The following is a 23,151-nucleotide window of genomic DNA, read 5'->3' as shown; positions in this document are numbered from 1 at the left end:
CATACACCCAATGCATAAATAGCCAAGTCAATCGCCATTTAAACACCTTCAAAGGGGCAATTTAAACTCTATTTATTGCTTGAGATTTCTGCTTAAATAGACTTTACTTTTAAAAAGTGAGATGATGAGTGGATTAGGAAATAGACTTTGTAATAAAAAGATTCTCTGGCTCTTGTTGTAAAGAGATTTGATCCATATATTTATCTTTTTCTGTATTACTAAGGGGACTTGATTAGTGTGGAATCTCATGACAGTTTCCTCAAATTCTATGATGACGTGAACACAGAATAATCACATTTCAGTTATACATTGCATCATGCATATGAAACAGTATATTAAGTTTTAAAATATCCAGAAGAATTTCTCCACAGATATATGATGCTTTCACATCCCTGTTATCCATATCATATATTCTTATAACTTTAGCAAATGAATCCCCATTTCAGTGTGCTATGAATTATACATAGTCACATTTTATTATATGGTTTGTTTGTTTAGATTCTTATCATCTCTTCTGAATAAGTTTATAATTGTCAAAGGGAAACAAAATGCTTAAACTCATAATGTTATGAGTTTTACGTGAACAATGAATGCAGACGTACCAAACAACACAAGGAAAAAGTCAAAGGAAGGATGCATGACTGGAAATGTACTCCACAAAAATGTCCAGTTCAGAGAAAACATGTTAATACTGCAATGCAAAGACCCTGTTTTCTTTACTGAAGCCTTAAACATATAAACTTGCTTAAACACTAAGGCCATTTCTGGTCAAGTATAAATAGTCAATCCATAGAGCTTCCAAGGATTTGACTATTTTCACAAACTTCTAGAAATTTAATATTGTTGGGTAAACTTCTGCAAAGTCCCCTCTCCCCCAAAACTGACCTACTTCTGAAAAGTAGTAAAAGTTTATCAATGTATAACAGGGCTCCTGGATTCTTTGACTTATTGAAAACATTTACTGTAAAACATTTATCTTTCTTTATGGTTGAGATTTGCCCAGAGAGTAATGGCTGATCTTTATAATATTTTTCACTTCTACTACTATTTTCATCTATTTCTCAAGCTTTTTTTTTTTTTTTTTGCCCCAGACAGGAAACCTAAGATAACTTTTCATGTTCAGAGACAGATCTGATGCAGACTTCTTAGGAATAAAGATTGCTTAATTAATCCTTTTATCAGCAGATGACAAAAGATAAGGGGTTTCTGTTTTTTGAAAAATGTCTCTTCTTTTCCTATTTTATCAATTCATTATAAAATGAGTATGTTTTTTTTCTTAGATATCACTTACCTTTTTTAACTGTGCTTCCAATTTGCTACATTCTTCTTTCTTTTGTTCAATGGCTATTTCTAGAGATTTTAATTTGGAGTCCCTTTTCAGCCCTGCTGAGGCTAATGAAGATGCATGTTCCTTGAGGTCAATTAAAGTAGACTGAAAGGAAAAGAATACTAGTAAGTAAAACAGTGTAATTTCTACTAGCAATGTCTTCAATTTTAATACACTGACTCCATACACAGCAATAAAGTGTGCATTAGACAGAGAGGGTTAATAAGTCTTACTTAGGTAACAATAGTTGACTCTGGCCAGGAAATTAAAGTTGGCCAGTTTATACAAGCGAGCAGGATCTAATTGCAGTAGAATCAAATGCGACCAAATGCTGTGGTCAGTAAATGCATGTTTCATGTCTCAAAGTTATGCTAATGATCTACGTCCCAAGGTAGTCTACACATCACAGCAAAACGGACACCCTGAACCTTCCGTTTACATTTACTGCTGTCAGGTGGTGCAGCATCTAAGAAAAATACGAAAGAAAATACCAACTTTAACGCTTTTCTCCCACCAAAGGGCAAATCATGTATAAAAGAAGAATCCAAGTAAGTCTTTATCAAATTCCATTGCTTTAGCAGAAAAATGACCAATGTTATTTCAAACATCTCCCATAGAATCAAAGGTAAATTGATTTAAAAATTCAGAGCAAATTTTACGTCTTAGTCCTTTGTAAATTCAGATTCAGGAATATAATGAATCCCTCCAACTCAGACATGGGGTTACCCAAGTTGTTCTAGAAACCAAGAGGTTCCCTGTATAGTACAAATTCCAAAAGGTAAAGAAATAACACTTGCATATATCACAGTGCACAACTTTGCTACCTAGGAGGGCAATATCTACCAGCAAACATGAAATGGTTAGCAACATCTATCTATGTGACTAAAATGTTCAGGTTCCACCCAAAACCAGACATGATGCATTTATTTTATATCCATTTGCAATGCCTAGGAAGACACTAAGCAAACAGCATTTTCTTAGTAAATGATGTGGTCTCATACTTTATTGCAGAATGAGCACTGGAATAACCATATTGATGACGATACCACCACAATCACCCAGCAAGCAATCCAAGTTCTAACAACTCTCTTGAGTGACAGGTTAGCCATTCTCATTTTTCAGGTCAGGAAACTGAAGCTCACATGAGGCCTTGTCTTCAGCAAGGTTCTCAAGCCATTAATGGGAGATATACATCTTGAGCTTCCCTGGTGGCTCAGATAGTAAAGCGTCTGCCTGCAATGCGGGAGACCTGGGTTCGATCCCTGGGTTAGAAGATCTCCTGGAGAAGGAAATGGCAACCCACTCCAGTATTCTTGCCTGGAGAATCCCACGGACAGAGGAGCATGGTAGGCTACAGTCCATGGGGTCACAAAAAGTTGGACATGACTGAGCAAGCTTCACATACATCTCAAGCCCAGGTTTCCAACTCCAATTTCAATGGTGTTTTCATGTAACTTCCACAGAAATAATAAAGGATCTTATAACCCTGGTGGCTCAGATAGTAAAGCGTCTGCCTGCAATGCGGGAGACCTGGGTTCAATCTCTGGGTTAGAAGATCTCCTGGAGAAGGAAATGGCAACCCACTCCAGTATTCTTGCCTGGAGAATCCCACGGACGGAGGAGCATGGTAGGCTACAGTCCATGGGGTCGCAAAAAGTTGGACATGACTGAGCAAGCTTCACATATATCTCAAGCCCAGGTTTCCAACTCCAATTTCAATGGTGTTTTCATGTAACTTCCACAGAAATAATAAAGGATCTTATAACCCTGGTGGCTCAGATAGTAAAGCGTCTGCCTGCAATGTGGGAGACCTGGGTTCGATCTCTTGAGTTAGAAGATCTCCTGGAGAAGGAAATGGCAACCCACTCCAGTATTCTTGCCTGGAGAATCCCACGGACGGAGGAGCATGGTAGGCTACGGTCCATGGGGTCGCAAAAAATTGGACACGACTGAGCGAGCTTCACATACATCTCAAGCCCAGGTTTCCAACTCCAATTTCAATGGTGTTTTCATGTAACTTCCACAGAAATAATAAAGGATCTTATAACCCTGGTGGCTCAGATAGTAAAGTGTCTGCCTGCAATGCGGGAGACCTGGGTTCGATCTCTGGGTTAGAAGATCTCCTGGAGAAGGAAATGGCAACCCACTCCAGTATTCCTGCCTGGAGAATCCCACGGACGGAGGAGCATGGTAGGCTACAGTCCATGGGGTCGCAAAAAGTTGGACACGACTGAGCGAGCTTCACATACATCTCAAGCCCAGGTTTCCAACTCCAATTTCAATGGTGTTTTCATGTAACTTCCACAGAAATAATAAAGGATCTTATAACCCTAGTGGCTCAGATGGTAAAGAATCTACCTGGGTTCGATCCCTGGATTGGGAAGATCCCCTGGAGGAGGGCATGGCAACCCACTCCAGTATTCTTGCCTGGACAGTCCCTTGGACAGAGGAACCTTGTGGGCTACAGTCGATGTGGTTACAAAGAGTTGGACACGACTGAGCAATTAAGCACAGTATAATCCACATACTTTGACACAGTGAAAACTATGATCACCCTAACTAAATGATAAGCTCCTTGCTAATAAAAATTGCTTGCCTTTATAAATTTTAAATTGCCATTTAAATTTAAAATTTAAATTTTAAATTGCCAATATAAAATTTAAATTTTAATAGCTCTATGTGTCAACTTAGCTAGTTAGCCACAGTCTCCAGTTACTCAATCAAACAGTAATCTAAGTGTTATTATAGAGATATTTTGAAGATGTTACTAACATCTACAATGAGTTCACTTTAAGTAAAGAATATTATTCTTCATAATCTGGGTGGGCCTGATCCTATCAGCTGAAAGTTATTAGAAGCAGAAGGAGGTTTCCTTCAGGCAGAAGAAACTCCTCCTATGGACAGAAGCATTAGCTTCTGTCTGAGAGTTTCTAGCCCATCCTGCCTTCTGTGTGAATTCTGTGTGAATTTTGGACTTCCTTAGCCAGCCCCCATAACTATGTAAGTCAATTCCTTGCAATAAATTTCTTAATATGATTAAACTTCTTAATGCAGCTCTGTTTTTCTGATGGAAGCTTGACTGACATACTGAGCCCAGTGGCAGGCACATTATTATACAGGAACAATAAATGTGTGCAGAAGTGCCTGTCTGAAATTCATACAATGTAACCAGTGTTTACAAAATTATTTTCATTTAAAGTTTACACTCTACCAAGTCATCAAAATCTCTTTTCAATTAGAAGCACATATAAATATACATATTGCTTTTAGGGTGCAAACACAGGAATAACATTTGGAATCCGTGAAGAAAGCTGTAGATGAGACAGAAGCGTCAGTGACTTTTCTTTCATACTAACTATAGGAACTATAGACTCTGCAGCTTTATATATTCTTTATATATCAAAAAATGATAATCTTATCAAAGAAATAACCTCTTCTCTAAAAACTAGTGAACTTAAATTTTAGAGAACATAAATTTTGCTGCTAAGCTTCCACTAAATTCCTGTTACAGATCAATTCTTTCCTTCTTGGACTCTTAATTTACTTTACTTTAATTACAGTACTTTAATCTGTTTCAGGTCAGTTCAGTCACTTAGTCATGTCTGACTCTTTGCAACCCCATGGACTGCAGAATGCCAGGCTTCCCTGTCCATCACCAACTCCTGAAGCTTACTCAAACTTATGTCCATCGAGTTGGTGATACCATCCAACCTTCATCCTCTGCCATCCCCTTCTCCTCCTGCCTTCAATCTTTCTCAGCACCAGGGTCTTTTCAAATGAGTCAGTTCTTTGCATCAGATGGCGGAAGTATAAGAGTTTCAGATTTAGCATCAGTCTTTCCAATGAATATTCAGGACTGATTTCCTTTAGGGTGGACTGGTTGGATCTCCTTGTAGTACAAGGGACTCTCAAGAGTCTTCTCCAACACCACAGTTCAAAAGCATCAATTCTTCGGCGGTCAGCTTTCTTAACAGTCCAACTCTCACATCCACACATGACTACTGGAAAAACCATATCTTTGACTAGATGGACCTTTGTTGGCAAAGTAATGTCTCTGCTTTTTAACATGCTGTATGGGTTGGTCATAGCTTTTTTTCCAAGGAACAAGCGTCTTTTAATTTCATGGCTGCAGTCACCATCTACAGTGATTTTGGAACCCCCAAAAATAAAGTCTGTCACTGTTTCCATTGTTTTCGTATCTATTTGCCATGAAGTGATGGGACCAGATGCCATGATCTTAGTTTTCTGAATGTTGAGTTTTAAGGCAACTTTTTCACTCTCCTCTTTTACTTTCATCAAGAGGCTCTTTAGTTCTTCTTTGCTTTCTGCCAGAAGGGTGGTGTCATCCTCATATCTGAGGTTATTGATATTTCTTCTGGCAATCTTGATTCCAGCTTGTGCTTCATCCAGCCCAGCATTCACATGATGTACTCTGTATATAAGTTAAATAAGCAGGGTGACAAGATACAGCCTTGACATATTCCTTTTCCAATTTAGAACCAGTCTGCTGTTTCATGTCCTGTTCTGTTACTTCTTGACCTGCATACAGATTTCTCAGGAGGCAGGTCAGGTGGTCTGGTATTCCCATCTCTTGAAGAATTTTCCACAGTTTGTCCTGATCTACACGGTCAAAGGCTTTGGCATAGTCAATAAAGCAGCAGTAGATGTTTTTCTGGAATTCTCTTGCTTTTCGATGATCCAGTTGATGTTGGCAATTTGATCTCTGGTTCCTCTGCCTTTTCTAAGTCCAGCTTGAACATGTGGAAGTTCACAGTTCATGTACTGTTGAAGCCTGTCTTGGAGAATTTTAAGCACTACTTTGTAGCATGTGAGATGAGTTCAATTGTGCGGTAGTTTGAGCATTCTTTGGCATTGCCTTTCTTTGGGATTGGAATGAAAACTGACCTTTTCTGTTCCTATGGCCACTGCCAAGTTTTCCAAATTTGCTGGCATATTGAGTGCAGCACTTTTCACAGCATCATATTTTAGGATTTGAAATAGCTCAACTAGAATTCCATCACCTCCACTAGCTTTGTTCATGGTAATGCTGCCTAAGGCCCACTTGACTTTGCATCAGGTTTAAAATTACCAAAATCCAAGGGCTGAAGTGACACTCTGGAGCTGGGAAATTAGCAACTATGCTGGGATACAATCCAACAGGGCAAAAGAACAAATGTGTCATAAAGGAGACAAACATGTTCTGCAAACAAAATGAAGTGTCCAATTGTGGACTACGGCATGTATCTCAGGGTTTTGGAGACTGAAGAAAAGAATGTGCACATTACTGCTTCTCACACTTCACCAAAGCACTGCTAAGTAAACTGAAGGGGTTATAGGTATTCCTCAGTACATGGATACTTTTAATAACCACCACACAAGAAATTTCTTTAAAGCAGGTTGTTTTACATTATAAATGCAGATGAGATTTGTATTCTGTATCCATGTTTGCACTAGCATTAAAACACTGTTTCAGACTGAGCAGCCAAAACCTTTTCCTATGGGCCCAGCATGGTACCACATCTCCTAACCTGGGGGTATCGACTGATTCATTTCAGAATTGTAGATGAATGCATAGCACCCAACACAAGGATTAATACCTAACAGGCCCTCAGTAAATTGGAGCTATTGTTATTATTGTCAGTGCTTTTGTTGTTCTTGTTATCTCAAACAAGAGATCATGAGATCCTTCAAGCCATATAAACATGGCAAGACAGCAAGAAAACTTCCAAGGGATTACATGATATGTGGTTATTACAGTACAGAAGATATGCACAGAGCATCACCAGATAAAGAGAGTCACAGTGAATACTGTTCTGTAAATTCAGAGAGCTTTATAAAGCAAAGGTAACTAGATCCCCCAAGTCTTCACACAGTCCCTCAAACTAAGTCTCTAGTCTGCCTCAGCTACATGGATGCGGGTTGATGAGGACTACTCGTGTGGTGCACTTGTTTCTCCAGACTCACCTCTTTTTCCGTCAGCTCAGCTTGTAAAGCATTGACCTTCTCTTTCAGGTCTTTGTTCTCTTTTCGGAATGATTCTATCTCTTCTAGTCTTTCCCGATCATCTCTCTCCCTTTGTTCTTTCAAACGCTCAATTATTCTTTCCTGTGAGGCAATTGCCCAATTAAAGAAAAAAAAAAGTGAGAATCTATCAGTGTGTGTGCCAAGGCATGCTACAGAATGAAATAAGAAGCAATACACATAAGAAGTGCTCCTATGTGTACTGGACTCAACATACACAAGGTATTCAAAATTGGGTTTGTGAAGAGAGGTTGTACATAACAGTATTTGGGAAAGACAGTCAACCACAGCTTTCAGCTTGTTAATCAAAGTTAGTACCACAGGGTTGTCATGGACCTCAATGCTCAAGTTCATGGTGGTACCAGGGATTTCCAAGAGCAATTCCAGAAGAATGAGGTTCAGGCACCAAAACCCAAAGCCTTGTATGAGGAAGGGGAAGACACAGAACCAAACTCTTGGATCAACCCTCTTTGCTTGGCTTTCCCATCTGATGTCAAATAACCTTCCTTGATTTCTGAAGACTCTTTTTATGAGAAAGAGGATCAGAGAGAGGCAGGACCTAGACCCTCAAGGACATAAGGCTGAACTCACAGTGAGAACTTGATATAAAATAAGTATTAAGTTCATTATGTAAGTGATTTTCCAATGTATCTGGAGGCGTTTATTTACTTCCATGTTTTTTTCAACGATTTCTTGGCCATCAGTAGAGACTCAAAAACATTGCTAGTTTCTCAGAGCTATCTGAGGCACTATTTCCTGGACTACAGTCCTCATTTTGCTGCAAATAATACTTAACTCACAACTCTCAAAAGGAAAAAAAAGAAAAGAAAAGAAAACACTGTTAGAATCTGAGCAAAATTCAAACAGAAGTTTTCTTTACTAAGAGGTCACTACTGCTAGGCACTGTGATACCTTCTCACCTAGTCCTCATCACACCTGTACAATCTGAACTAGGACTACTGGTAACAGACAGTGGGGAGGAAAGCCAGGCTTACAAAGGCCAGTTGACTCATCCATCAGAAACAGAGGGCCCACCCTGATACCCAGGGCTGTCTGAGTCTTAGCCACGGCCAAGGGAACACACTGCCACAAACACAAGTCATTCAAGGAGATGTGAGTACCTGACTGCCCTTGAGTTTTATGTCTAAATAAAAACATTACTCTGGTAGATACATTTTACAAACGGATGAAATCTTGCTGATATCAAAATAAGAACTTTTTTTTTTTTTTAAGGAAAATTCTGCTCAGGTAAAATTTGAGTTCGATTTCTGAAACGTGTGTCAAATTATACAACACCTATTTGGATTTTCTTCTAGATGGTCATGTTAAAAAATTTTGGTGCAAAAATGATTCTTAGGTGCACTGGGATGACCCAGAGGGATGGTATGAGGAGAGAGGAGGGAGGGGGTTCAGGATGGGGAACACGTGTATACCCGTGGCGGATTCATGTTGCTGTATGGCAAAACCAATACAATATTGTAAAGCAATTAGCCTCCAATAAATTTATAATAAAATAAAAAAATTTAAAAAGGAACACACTGAGACACATATTAATCAAACTAACAAAAATTAAATACAAATAAAAAATGTTAAAAATGTTAAAAAAAAAAAAAAAAAAAGAATATTGTCTTTCATATTCTGAAATTCCCTGGTGGTCCAGTGGTTAAGGATCTGCCTGCCAAGGCAGGGGACACAGGTTTGATCCCTGATCCAGAAAGCTCCCAAGTGCTGTGAGGCAACTAAGTCCATGTACCACAACTCCTGAAGCCCACTCACCCTAGAACCCATGCTCTGCAACAAGAGAAGCCACCACAGTGAGAAGCATGTGCATTGCAACTAAAGTAGTCTCCACTCGCTGCAACTAGAGAAAGCCCACGTGCAGCAATGAAGACACAGCACAGCCAAAAACTAACATTAAATTTAAAAAAAAGAATATTGTTATTTATATTCTTATAAGTATACAGTACAAGACAAAGCCTGATACTCAAGACAACTATAATTATAAAATACACAGCTTTTAAAAATACAGTGTTTAATGTAGAGGGAAGTTAGTTTGAACACCTGGCCTATGATTTAAGATCCCCCAGGGAAGTACTTAGGCTTCCCAGGTGGCTGAGATGGTAAAGAATCTGCCTACAATGCGGGAGACCTGGGTTCGATCCCTGGATTGGGAAGATCCCCTGGAGGAGGGAATGATAACCCACTCCAGTATTCTTGCCTGGAGAATCCCCATGGACAGAGGGGCCTGGTGGGCTATAGTCCATAGTGTCACAAAGAGTTGGACACGACTGAGTGACTAAGCACAGCACAGCACGGCACAGGGAAGCTACTGTTCTAACCCAAGGACAATGATTTATATGTCTAATGCTTTCAAGGGGGGGAAAAATCCCCCTGTTGTTTTTAATTATATAAAAATACCTTAAAATGAAATATATTATTACAACAGTGTGGGTTGAAATGGCAAAAATTATTCTATTAATTGTATTTGTTTCTTCTTGATTTCATTACTATCCTATTTTACTCATCTGTGCTATGGGGGGGGTCAATGACTATGTGATCAACAGAAGGAGGAAGTGGCCTCAGCACACAGTAAATCTCTCAAGGACTTTTAACAATTTCAGCAATTGAGCCCACACTGCCTTTGGCCTGCACCTACTGCCAAAGCCTCACAACTGGTCACCCAGTGAGCAGAAGCCCTCCGTCCTGTCACTTACACCCCATAGTGTCGGAGTGACATTTTTAAAGCCCCAAACTGACCATGTGGTGGTGGCATAGTCATTAAGTCCTATCCAACACATGTAACTTCAAGGACTGTGGCCCACCAGGCTCCTCTGTCCATGGGATTTCCCAGGCAAGAATACTGGAGTGAGTTGCCATTTCCTTCTCCAGGGGATCTTCCCAACCCAGGGACCAAACCTGGGTCTTCTTTACTGACTGAGTCACCAGGGAGGCCCTGACCAAACTGGCCACATCAACTCATTATTTAGAAACTTTCCCAGGGATCACTCTGGCCAGAACACGTGGCATTTATTCCCACTAGACAGGCTTATTGCATAATCACTCTCTCAGCCTAGCTTTCCAAAGGGCAACACTCAAATCTTACGATTCTCTTAACTCAGGCCTGAGCAAATTGCCTGGCATACAACAGGCAATTAAAAAGGCTGAGGGAAGGAACATGAATTCAAATTAGGGGCGATCCTGTCTTCAAAAGAAGGGAAATAAAATTAAGTATGCATGTTAACATCCAGAAGGTGTCAGAGTCACTTGGAAATGAGGTTGATCTGCTCTAAGCACTTGTACTATTGACTGGGCATTGATGACAAAGCAAATCAGCAAGCAGTGTAATGTTTTTAAGTGTTATTGATGATTCAATACTACAAAATATTTCTCCGTCAATCACAAAACTAATTTAACCATCAGCCGCACAGGGCCAGATGTCAAAAACATGTGTTAAAAGGCCCTAATATGCCATGATCTACTTGATTAACAGCTAACTTGCAGAAATCCCAACAATGTGTTCTTGTTTTAGTCTTATTTGCATTGGCAAGTGCTCCTTGTGCACCCATCTGGCTGTGCACAGGTCTAATCTACTTGCACTTTATCACTAGATGGGAACTGCATGGCAGTGGCCTCCAGCTCTGGTATCTGGCTGTCTCAACTGCTTATCTGCCATGTGGCTTTATAAATACTGGGGGCTCCATGAGCTTCTGTGTGTCAGTCCTGGAGCTAAGTCATACTCAGTCTTAACTCACTAAAGGGCATTATTTTATTTTATTTTTTTTACACATTCTGCATATCTGAATAACTTCTGGGAAATTAAAAGGAATAATACATTCCCTGGGATGAAATAATAATAATCCAAGTGAAAAGGTGACTAGTACCTAATGGGTTCTATTCATCAGCCAAAAGACAGCAAATAATTAAATATTCTTGTAAGTCTACAATTTCTAATTAATCGTTTTCTTTTTTTGCACCATGTCTTGTTGTAGAGGATCTGTTAATTTATATGTGGATAAAAATGGAACTTGTGAGGGAAAGGTCAGTGAAAGAGATTGTACTGTCAAACACAAAGACCAGAACATTTGAGTTTAGCCCCATTCCATCACCCATGAGCTGAGCAGTCTTGACATAACCCGGGGGGGTGGGGGGGCAACTAAGTCCCAACCAAGGGCCAGCCTAGGGTACAAGTGGTTTCCCAGAGTGCTGCATTGAGAAGTTAACTGGTGTCACAGTTGATTAATGATGTCTACCCAGGGCCCAGAACAGACACTGGACCAGAATAGAACAGTGCTGCACAGGTCCCAGGTTTTCATTTCTAGGCATGTCATTTCACCTCACTGGACCCAATTCCCATCTTTAAAATGAAAGAGCATGGATTTACTGTTTCTCAAAGTATGGCCTTCCAAACATTTGCATCAGAAACATTGGTCATCCTTGTTAAATCAAAGATTCCTGGGCCCCACAGCAGAGCACAGAATCAGAATCACTAGGATATGGGACCCAGAGAACTATACTTTAAGAAGTTTTCTTGATTAGTGGTCCCCAACATTTTTGACAATTTTTCCCCGTACTGAGGCAGGGGTGGGGGCGATGGTTTCAGGATGATTCAAGCTCATCACATTTACTGTGCACTTTATTTCTATTATTATTATATCAGCTTCACCTCAGATCATCAGGCATGAGATCCCAGAGGTTGGGGACCCCTGCTCTAGGTGACAAGATTATTTTGGATACATATAGAAGTTTGATATCTACTGGAATATAAACACTTAAAAATAAATCTACTATTCTTTATCCCCTGACAGGGAAATTTGCCAATTCCTATCAGATTGTTTTGTCTGTTTTTCAAATACACGATGTTCTGATTTTTGGCACCTTTTGAAAATTCCCTCTGCGTTTGCATTTATTCTTCATCAGGTGAAAGGCTGAAAGTTAGATGCGCATAGGGTTTGGAAACCAGTAGCTCACTGACCAAAGCTGCCCCACAGAGCTATTGTGTTCAACTTGAGCATCATATTTTAAAATCTGAACTTGAACATTTTGAGGTAAGTCAAAGATGCTCCAGCTTGTCATAGTCACTAGCAGTCCCAACTGCTTAACACCAAACCCACTTCCCTCATTTTTGCTCCCTGCCCGACCCTACATGGCATCTAAGTTCTCAACTCCTCATGTACAGTTCAGTACAGATTTCACATGCCTGAGACTGTGGATGAGCAAACTGAATAATTATTGTCAAGGTAATTCCAAAAGATAGTGGAATTCACAGGTCAGCTAGTTTAAATGTATGTTTTGAAGATGAGGTACTGAGAGGAGAACAGATTTGCCCCATGTGATGCAATTATCAAGTAGTGGGGACAGTTCGAGAGGGCCAGACTCCCATAGACCCCCAGATTTCCTTCCTTGGCCTTCCTTAAATCTCAGAGGAAGTGCGTTTAAGTAAAAGGAGTAGTTTCAGATTCAAGAATTGTTTGGGGACTTAAACTAGAATAAATCAAATCTCAGTAGGGAGAAAAAGGATAAAATCCTGCCAAGAATACATGATATGGAAAAGAATATGGTATAAGCTTATTTCTGTATATTTGGAGAAAGAAATCAAGAGTACAAATGGACTGACATCATGTCACTGAAAGACTGCAGAAGGGATACATAATCATTCATAGTTTTTGAAACAACATTCTTCCATTCATATTTTATAAACAAAATTACTACTAGAAAGTTTTGATACTAAATTCTTGAAAATTTTAAAAAGAATATTTTTCCCTGAAAAATCATCTTATTCTTATTTTTCCAAATAAAATCTCATCTTTTATAATTTAAAGTTGTAATCTTACAATTTTAATAGGAACACTAAGACTATATAGCCATTGAAATCTGGCTGCTTTTTTACAGTCTATATTTTTAGCATAGAGTGGTGATTCTTAGACTAGGGTGTACATCACAGTCACCTAGAGAGTGTGATGAAGTGCAGACTACTCGAGGCTCTGATTCAGGAGGTATACATGGGGCCTAATAATTATACTTTTGACAGACATCTCCTGGTGATTCTGATGTAGACGTCAGATGAAACTTTTTTAAGATTCACCGACTTCTAGAATCAGTGGGATATTTAATCTAATTCCCCCATACTACAAATGGGCAATTTGAGGCCCAGGGAGTGAGAGTTATTTGTCAAGGTCACCCAGTTAGTGGCAGAGCTGAGACTGGCTCCTGGGCCACTATCCACTAGACCTCATTACCTCAAGGTTTATGATAACAGGGAAAATAGTAGGAAACAATGCTATTATTACAGTGCAAAATCCAAAACAAAACAAACAACAAAAAGACCCCATTACTTCTTGCATTTGTGGGAAATGCTACAAAGTGCTACCGAATAAGAAATGATGAGAAAGACACAGAAAAACAGCATAATGGGGTCTACTTACATACGACTTCAAAACTTAAGACTTCTTTGCTTCAGGGTTTGAAAATAATTATGTCAATAACATGGACCTACTAAAAGACTGCACTGATTCATGATATGTCCAACCAAAAATAAGCTATCTTTCTTCAGAATCCTTGCAAACTCTATGTCATCTGCTCTTGGGTACTGATTCTTTGACACTTAGGAAGTGATGGGGGATATAACATGCAAATTCAACTCCAAGGCCTACTGGTGCTCAGCCCAGCACATTACACACCCTCTGCGGCTAGGAGTACAACAGTGCCCAGAGAATGAATGAACTAACTTGGGTAGAATGAAATGGACTAGAAATCATTTTAGGAATCAGTAAACATCAGAATGGAGAAGGCAATGGCAACCCACTCCAGTACTCTTGCCTGGAAAACCCCATGGACGGAGGAGCCTGGTAGGCTGTAGTCCATGGGGTCACGAAGAGTCGGACACTTACTGAGCAACTTCACTTTCACTTTCATGCATTGGAGAAGGAAATGGCAACCCACTCCAGTGTTCTTGCCTGGAGAATCCCAGGGACGGCGGAGTCTGGTAGGCTGCCATCTGTGGGGTCGCACAGAGTCGGACACGACTGAAGCAACTTAGCAGCAGCAGCAGCAAACATCACAATGACCTATATGCCTAATTGATTTTCTTCATTCTTTTGGTCAAAGTAATTCTTTTAAACATCAGTCAGAACTAAGACATCCAAATGGCTTCCTACCTGCTTCAGAGTGAAAGTCAAAGTTTTTCATCCTTTCTCACAAGGCCCTTCAAGGAATACTCCCTCTCCATCCACTGCTCCCCACTGCTCTTGATTCCCTCCAGTACATTCTCCCTCCAGAAGTGCTCATGGCTCATCCCTCATTTTCCTCAGGTCTTTCCTTATATGCACCCTTCTTAGTAAGACCTGACCTGGTCATTCCACCCCAGCATTCCCTGAACCCTCTCCTTGCTTTCTTCTATAGAAAGTATTACCTTCTGAAGTTTCATATGTTTTACTTATTTATTTTCTGTGTCTCTTCAGTCCCATTAGAATCCTCCATGAGAGCCAGGATTTTCACCACTTCTTTTCTCTGCTGGATCCCTGGTGCCCACAAAAGTGCCTGTCATACGGTGGTGGCTCACTCCATCAACACCCACAGGTAGTGCACTAGGCACTGGGGGAAGGTGAGCCAACACACACAAGTAACATACATACACAGGTATGCCCGGGCTTGGAGTCTAGCAGAGAAAACCAATTAATCACATTAAAACAGAAAAATGAACAATTAAGATTGTTACAAGAGCTCTGGGAAATTCATGGTATTCATGAAAACATAATAGAGGATTTTACCTAGGAGGCTTCCCCAAGGAAATGATTGATAATAATAATAACAGTTATAACTTAATATATACCTATTATCCTAAACACTTTCCAAATATTAATGCATTTTCTCCTCTACGTAATCCACTAAAGTAGGTAGTATTATTATCCTCTTTTTCAAATGAAGAAACTGAGAAAGCGAGAGGTTAAGTAACTTATCCAAAGTATTAACTGTCAGACCTAAGATTTGAAACCTACGAGTCTGGCTCCAATATCCACAATCTTGACTCTGTGCAATACAGCTTCTCAGCTCTCAGAAGAAGATGAATTAAATCTGCAGGGAGTAAAGAACATTCTGGGCTCAACAATAACATGTGCAGAGAGTCTGAGGCAGGAGGAAACAATGGTGCACTTAAGAATCTAGAAGGCCAGCATGGCTAGAGCACAAAGTATGAGAGAAGAGAGATGGGGATAAGGCTGGAAAAGGAGGAAGAAAAGATGAATGGAAGGGATGGAAGGAGGGAGGAAGGTAAAGAGGCAGGCAGAGAAGTGGCTAGTCAGGTGAGAGCCAGAGAACATGACGGGATGGACCCTAAGGGCAAGGTTAAAGATTTCAGTTTCCATCATCCTAAAAACAACAGCAAGCTAGTGGAGGTTTTAAGCAGGGCCAACGGTGAAATGATCAAGTATGTATTTCAAAAAGATGCCAATGGCTTCAGCATGCTGAGTCTACTGCTGAAGATTGCATGGGAAGGGAAGGCCCGGCTGGTACTAGGGTTGGTGTGAGTACATGGAGAAAAACAAGCACATTAAAATGCATTTGGGCCATTTCCTCCCAACCACATCTCCCTAAACCATACCACAGCTAATGTTTAGTCCAAGCTCACCTTCTCTGACAAAGCCTCCTCGAGCGTTGCCAGCGCAGTGTCTGTGTTACTGGAATCAGTCTGCAAGGACTTCACTCTGTCTTTCAGATTGGTCAGTTGCTTGTCTTTATCCCTAAGCTGTTCTTGTAAGTTTTCAATCTGAAAGTAAAAATCACCATATTTAATACACAATTTATTACATATCCAGTACAGTGGATCTATGGGGGGGAAAACACAAAAGACCCAAGATTATGGAACTTGTTGGTATTAGGAGGTTACACTTTTATTTAGAATCAAGGCCATTTTGACAAGACCGTCTTTCTTACATGTAATTCAGCTTTGTGTTTAAACAGCAATAGAGATGAGCAGAATATCTCCCTCCATGCAAATGCAAGGCCTTCAGACATATAAGCACTATTATTTCTATTTCTATCCCTTTCACTAGCCCTTTAAGTCTTGAGTCCATAAACCTAATCTTGGTGCAGTGAATCAGAGAAACATATATGCAGAATTCATTCAATGAACAGACACATACTGGGTGAGCACCAAGCACCCTATCAGTATATGGTAGAACCTATGTAGTCATTCACTCACTCCTTTATTCAGCATTAGACTTTGTGTGATATGCCAAATGCTGTCAAGTGGCTGTTTCAAAGTAACCACATGAAAAGCCAAGTAGGTTATCACCAGTAGACTGTTAATGGGAAGAACTTATGATATAAATCAAATGTAACAAGTACTAAACACTCCATTTGGCAAGTAAGTCATGTGCTGGCAACCAACCAGCCACTTTTTTCCACTATCTGCAGCCTGAAATAAACACACCAAATAGCCGATTATAACGCCTGCCCAGGAGCAACAGCAAGGACTTTCTCTTGGGCATTGCATACATTATCATTCATGTTTTTATTCTCTGCTTTCAAACCATGTATTTCTTATCTAAGAATTAAAAAAAAAAGTCCCACTGTACAAACAATTTATTCATATTAAGGGTTTTAAAATGACAAGGAAAAAAAGCAGTACAACTCTAAGATAAGTCCATTCAAAATATTTGTATTCTGCACACAGGCTTTCTCAGGAAATCATTCCAAATGCATGTTTCACAATATGCAACTCAAACAAATTTTGGGATTACTTGATTCATGTAGCATGAATCTGGAATGGCAACACAAATAATGACCAGAGTAGAAGCAATAATGAGGAGGCGGCAGAGTGACAGCGAAGGTGGCGGCAATAGCAGCATTATAAAAGCTCTGAATGCAAAGATAATGACCCTGCTGACCCTCAATCTGAGGATAGATGTGAATAATTTTTCAAATGGCTAAAATGGACGTGGGCTAATGGAGATGGATTTTTCCTCCTTCCAATTCTTCCCATTTTTTTTGCTCCCTCCTTTTTTTATTCTCCTTATTCTTCTTCTTCCCCTTTTTGTCAATGTACTTTTTTAAAATGTTTTTCTGCCTTGAGACAGACAACCTGGTTTAGATGAAATAACTAACCTTTTACTTCATCAAAGTGCACTGTGTTCCTATTCAGCTACCACTGTGAGAATTTGCTGTCCCTCCATGGAAAACACAGGAACTCAAAAGGTATAATCATCTGCCGTCAAAACAAAGGCTCCCTCCATTCCAGACAAGTGTTCATGTGATTACAGGACACCATAAGCAAATATATGAGTGAGCAAAATCATGGGTGGTTACATGTCAGAATGACAGTCACTCTATAGAAGTCAGCAGCTGAGAGGACTAACTCTCAGAGACTGTGTTGTTATTTTTGAGTACACTCACATCCACATCTGTGTCCACATATGTGTGCAAATCTATGGCAGCTCCAAGCAAACTGATTAAGTTCTCCAGCCTGGAAGACAGTGGGAGACAGCGCCCTGGATAAAGGAGAGACTTTCTCTCAGGGCATCAGCCTTGGAGCAACAGCACCACTGATTTCAAAGGGCTTCAGGTGCTGCAAATAGAGGTTAAAGAAGACTGTTGGAAGCCTGTGTGAGACTCTCTGGGGCCTTCTCAATTACTGGGGAGATTAAGGATATGGAAGGTCAGTGGTCTGAGGAGTATGCAGGTAGGAGATAAGAGCTGGAGAAATGTGGGCTGGTGAGACTTGGAGACACAGGAGCAACACAGCTACGGATCCCACATCTAAGAACTCAGCAGAAGAGCCAATTATTTCACAGACAAGACTGAAAAACAGATCTGGAACTGGAGATATTTACAGAGCGAGGGATACACCACTTTAAAAATGTTGCACAAAGATCGCCAAGAATGATTCTTAATAAAGACAAAGTACAGACTAGGGTGGGGAATATAGCCTATTGTGTAAGTAAGAAATAAAACTACAAATAGATACATATATGCAACTATAAAGTACATTTTTTTTCTGAAAAATAAATGACAAGAAATTTTAACTGTGTTTAACTTTAGGGGAAGGGTCTAGGGTGCAAAAAGGTGGAAGTGAGCTTTTGTTTCTCCTTTTCTTATACTTTTGTAGTGTTTTGCTTGAACTTTCTAACCATATAAGTTTTATTCATTTTTAATGCCGATCAACATTATCTGGATGGAGAGATTATGGGTCATTTTCAGTTTATATTTATATATAAAAATTTAAACCATTATGCTAGTATTTAAAATCATATTTGCATGCTATTGATAACTAAGTAGAAAAGGATTGAAGAGGAAAAAGAGTATAATGTAAAATCATATTATGTTTGTATGTAAAAATAAAAAATCCAATATAGAAATATATATGTAATTCATTAAAATATTATTTGGTATATTTGATTTTGCAATTCTTCTTTATACTTTCCTATATCTGTCAGCTTGGTTTTCTTGAATAGAACAGAATAAAATATATTTAAGATCAACTACAAAATATCAGAATGATTCTTTGAATATGTTTTGAACAGTAAGTTTGTACTTTTTATTATAAAAGGACTAATTGTGTGTTGATTTTATATCCTGCAACTTTACTGTAGTCATTGATTATTTCTAGTAATTTTCTGGTGGACTCTTTAGGGTTTTCTATGTAGAGGATCATGTCATCTGCAAATAGTGAGAGTTTTACTTCTTCTTTTCCAATTTGGATTCCTTTTATTTCTTTTTCTGCTCTGATTGTTGTGGCCAAAACTTCCAAAACTATGTTGAATAGTAATGGTGAAAGTGGGCACCCTTGTCTTGTTCCTGACTTTAGAGGAAATGCTTTCAATTTTTCACCATTGAGGATAATGTTTGCAGTGGGTTTGTCATATATAGCTTTTATTATGTTGAGGTATGTTCCTATACACTAATAATGAGAAAACAGAAAGAGAAATTAAGGAAACAATTCCATTCACCATTGCAACGGAAAGAATAAAATACTTAGGAATATATCTACCTAAAGAAACTAAAGACCTATATATAGAAAACTATAAAACACTGGTGAAAGAAATCAAAGAGGACACTAATAGATGGAGAAATATACCATGTTCATGGATTGGAAGAATCAATATAGTGAAAATGAGTATACTACCCAAAGCAATTTATAGATTCAACGCAATCCCTATCAAGCTACCAACAGTATTCTTCACAGAGCTAGAACAAATAATTTCACAATTTGTATGGAAATACAAAAACCCCGAATAGCCAAAGCAATCTTGAGAAAGAAGAATGGAACTGGAGGAATCAACCTACCTGACTTCAGGCTCTACTACAAAACCACAGTTATCAAGACAGTATGGTACTGGCACAAAGACAGAAATATTGATCAATGGAATAAAATAGAAAGCCCAGAGATAAATCCATGCACATATGGACACCTTATCTTGACAAAGGAGGCAAGAATATACAATGAATTAAAGACAATCTCTTTAACAAGTGGTGCTGGGAAATCTGGTCAACCACTTGTAAAAGAATGAAACTGGACCACTTTCTAACACCATACACAAAAATAAACTCAAAATGGATTAAAGATCTAAACGTAAGACCAGAAACTATAAAACTCCTAGAGGAGAACATAGGCAAAACACTCTCCGACATACATCACAGCAGGATCCTCTATGACCCACCTCCCAGAATATTGGAAATAAAAGCAAAAATAAACAAATGGGACCTAATTAACCTTAAAAGCTTCTGCACATCAAAGGAAACTATTAGCAAGGTGAAAAGACAGCCTTCAGAATGGGAGAAAATAATAGCAAATGAAGCAACCGACAAACAACTAGTCTCAAAAATATACAAGCAACTCCTACAGCTCAACTCCAGAAAAATAAACGACCCAATCAAAAAATGGGCCAAAGAACTAAATAGACATTTCTCCAAAAAGACATACAGATGGCTAACAAACACATGAAAAGATGCTCAACATCACTCATTATCAGAGAAATGCAAATCAAAACCACTATGAGGTACCATTTCACACCAGTCAGAATGGCTGCGATCCAAAAGTCTACAAATAATAAATGCTGGAGAGGGTGTGGAGAAAAGGGAACCCTCTTACACTGTTGGTGGGAATGCAAACTAGTACAGCCACTATGGAGAACAGTGTGGAGATTCCTTAAAAACTGGAAATAGAACTGCCTTATGATCCAGCAACCCCACTGCTGGGCATACACACTGAGGAAACCAGAAGGAAAGAGACACATGTACCCCAATGTTCATCGCAGCACTGTTTATAATAGCCAAGACATGGAAGCAACCTAGATGTCCATCAGCAGATGAATGGATAAGAAAGCTGTGGTACATATACACAATGGAGTATTACTCAGCCATTAAAAAGAATACATTTGAATCAGTTCTAATGAGGTGGATGAAACTGGAGCCTATTATACAGAGTGAAGTAAGCCAGAAGGAAAAACATAAATACAGTATACTAACGCACATATATGGAATTTAGAAAGATGGTAACAATAACCCAGTGTACGAGACAGCAAAAGAGACACTGATGTATAGAACAGTCTTATGGACTCTGTGGGAGAGGGAGAGGGTGGGAAGATTTGGGAGAATGGCAATGAAACATGTAAAATATCATGTAGGAAACGAGTTGCCAGTCCAGGTTCGATGCATGACGCTGGATGCTTGGGGCTGGTGCACTGGGACGGCCCAGAGGGATGGTATGGGGAGGGAGGAGGGAGGAGGGTTCGGGATGGGGAACACATGTATACCTGTGGCGGATTCATTTTGATATTTGGCAAAACTAATACAATTATGTAAAGTTTAAAAATAAAATTGGAAGAATAAAAAAAAAAAATTCAACATTCAAAAAGTAAAGAACAAAAAAATAAATAAATAAAAGGACTAATTGTAGGAGGAAATTTTTGTTTTTAGCATTCAGTCACTAAGTCATTTCCAACTCTTTATTTCTTTGTTATTCTAAGAAAGGAGGACTCAATTCTTAAAATTAGGAAACTGGGGATAAATGTAAAATTCCATATCTTTCAGAAAAAATTGTGCAGCTTTCTAATGTTCATAAATCATTAACACAAACATTTACAAAAAAAAAAAGGCATAAATTTTTCTTCAAAGGGTGAGGTTATATAGGTTCAAATAGCAGGCAGTGGAAAATAAGCAAATTGAAAACCAGGATTAGGATGGGGAGGTCTGGGGATGGAAAGCGAGGATTCTGTGAGAAGTTGCACATGCTGCCAAAAATGGAATCCACCTAAGCAACGTAGTCAAGTCATTGGTCACTGTGACTTGATAAAATAAGAGATGGACCTGAGCACAAGGCTATCCTTGCCTTTGAATTAAACCACCTTTTCATCAGAGCTGGACAACTCAGAAGGAGACAGCCTTGCTGCAGTGGTACCTGTACCTCCCAGAGCAGACCACTGGAGAGGAGGTATGGGTCAGGGAGAGCTCAGGCCCTGGGGGTCACTGGGCAGCCCTAATCGTAATGGCTTCAAGCTGACTACTGAAACCTCAGGTCTGCCAAGTTCAAGGAGGGTCAGTGCCCAAAGGAGGGTCAGTGCCCAGAGGGAGTTTTTTGGAGAGTTTTCAAACGTGGTCCCCCATGGGAGAAGTCACTGACTGAACAGCAGCATCCTTCTTGACTCCACATTTGCTCCCCCTCCCATTTGGTCTCCAAATTTCAGCACGTCACCTTCCTACAATGCAGATCTCCCTGAATGACTTTTTCCTTAGAACTCTTCAACTGTTCCCTGATTGCCTCCAGATGAAGCCCAAACTGCCTGACATCATAGAAGAGGCCCCTCACAGGAAGGCTCACTGGTCTTCCACCATCCCCTAGCCTTGCCTAACCTCTCCCATGACCTCCCAGCACCAGGCTTCTTCACAGCCTCTCCATCTTTGCCTTTATTTCTTCTGCTTGGGAGATTCTTTTCATCCTATTTTTTTTTTTTAACCAAGTTCTACTCAAACATTTAGATATCAACATATTCCTTAACTCCTCCAGGAAGCCTTCTTTTCATATCACCCAGTCTGGCCCAGACTAAGTCCCCCACTTTTCACACACTTTTCAAATTGCCTCTTTACTTGTCTCTTTACAATGTGACTGTGAGTTCTGTTAATTCTGTCATACTCACTCTGTATTTCTGGACACAGCACCCAACTGTGTTGGCAATACCATGTATTTACTTACTGAATAAATAAAAGAAGGAAGGAAGGAACCCTAAAGAGAATGTCTTGTGTGAAAGGAATAGACCAGACCAGGTGATAGCTGAGTCCCTTCAGCTCTTAGATCCTACAAAGAAGAAATTAAAAGCATGAAGAAACTCTATATATAGTCAGAGTATCTTAAATATGCTGAAGAATCTTTATGCTTTCAAATATTACACAAAGGTATTTTGTTTGGCTGTTTCTTTATAGAGTTGTGAAATTAGTTACTAAAAAACATTTTCTTTTCTCCATATCACATATCACTATAATTTCTGTTATCCACCTCTAAGGTATCAGTCAAACCTTTTAGCTGAAACAATAAGAACATCTCAGGCTGGGTTAAGCATAAACAAACTACCAGGAATACTGGAGAACCAGGGTTGGAGAAAATAATCCAGAAGAGAGCCCAAAGTTTTGATGCAACTGGCCTGGTGCAGACCCTGTTGCCCCAGCTGCAGAATACCAGAAACTGAGACTTATAACACAAATCTAGATTCACCAGTGAACCCACCAGGTCCATCATTTCATCTAGGTGATCAATTTCTTAGCATCCAATTGTTTATAGTACTTACTTATAAACCCTTATAATCCTTTATGTTTCT

The 23,151-nt window shown here is 39.4% G+C and overlaps 1 protein-coding gene across 3 annotated transcripts in view; it reads right to left on the bottom strand.

Annotated features, from left to right (window-relative positions):
* ERC2 (ELKS/RAB6-interacting/CAST family member 2) overlaps positions 1-23,151 on the bottom strand; it is a 996,367-nt gene that overhangs the window by 526,246 nt on the left and 446,970 nt on the right. For all 3 annotated transcript variants that reach the window (XM_070360622.1, XM_070360624.1, XM_070360623.1), the window contains exons 8-10: positions 15,972-16,109; positions 7,292-7,432; positions 1,292-1,432 (exon numbers count right to left, since the gene is read on the bottom strand). In XM_070360622.1, the coding sequence (XP_070216723.1) occupies positions 1,292-1,432; positions 7,292-7,432; positions 15,972-16,109 (420 nt within the window). The remainder of the gene's footprint in view (positions 1-1,291; positions 1,433-7,291; positions 7,433-15,971; positions 16,110-23,151) is intronic.

The sequence above is a fragment of the Bos mutus genome, chromosome 22 (assembly GCF_027580195.1).
Source record: "Bos mutus isolate GX-2022 chromosome 22, NWIPB_WYAK_1.1, whole genome shotgun sequence".
Taxonomy (NCBI): Eukaryota; Metazoa; Chordata; class Mammalia; order Artiodactyla; family Bovidae; genus Bos; species Bos mutus.
Note: the sequence above shows the minus strand (reverse complement) of the source record. Positions and strands in the feature narration are given on the sequence as shown.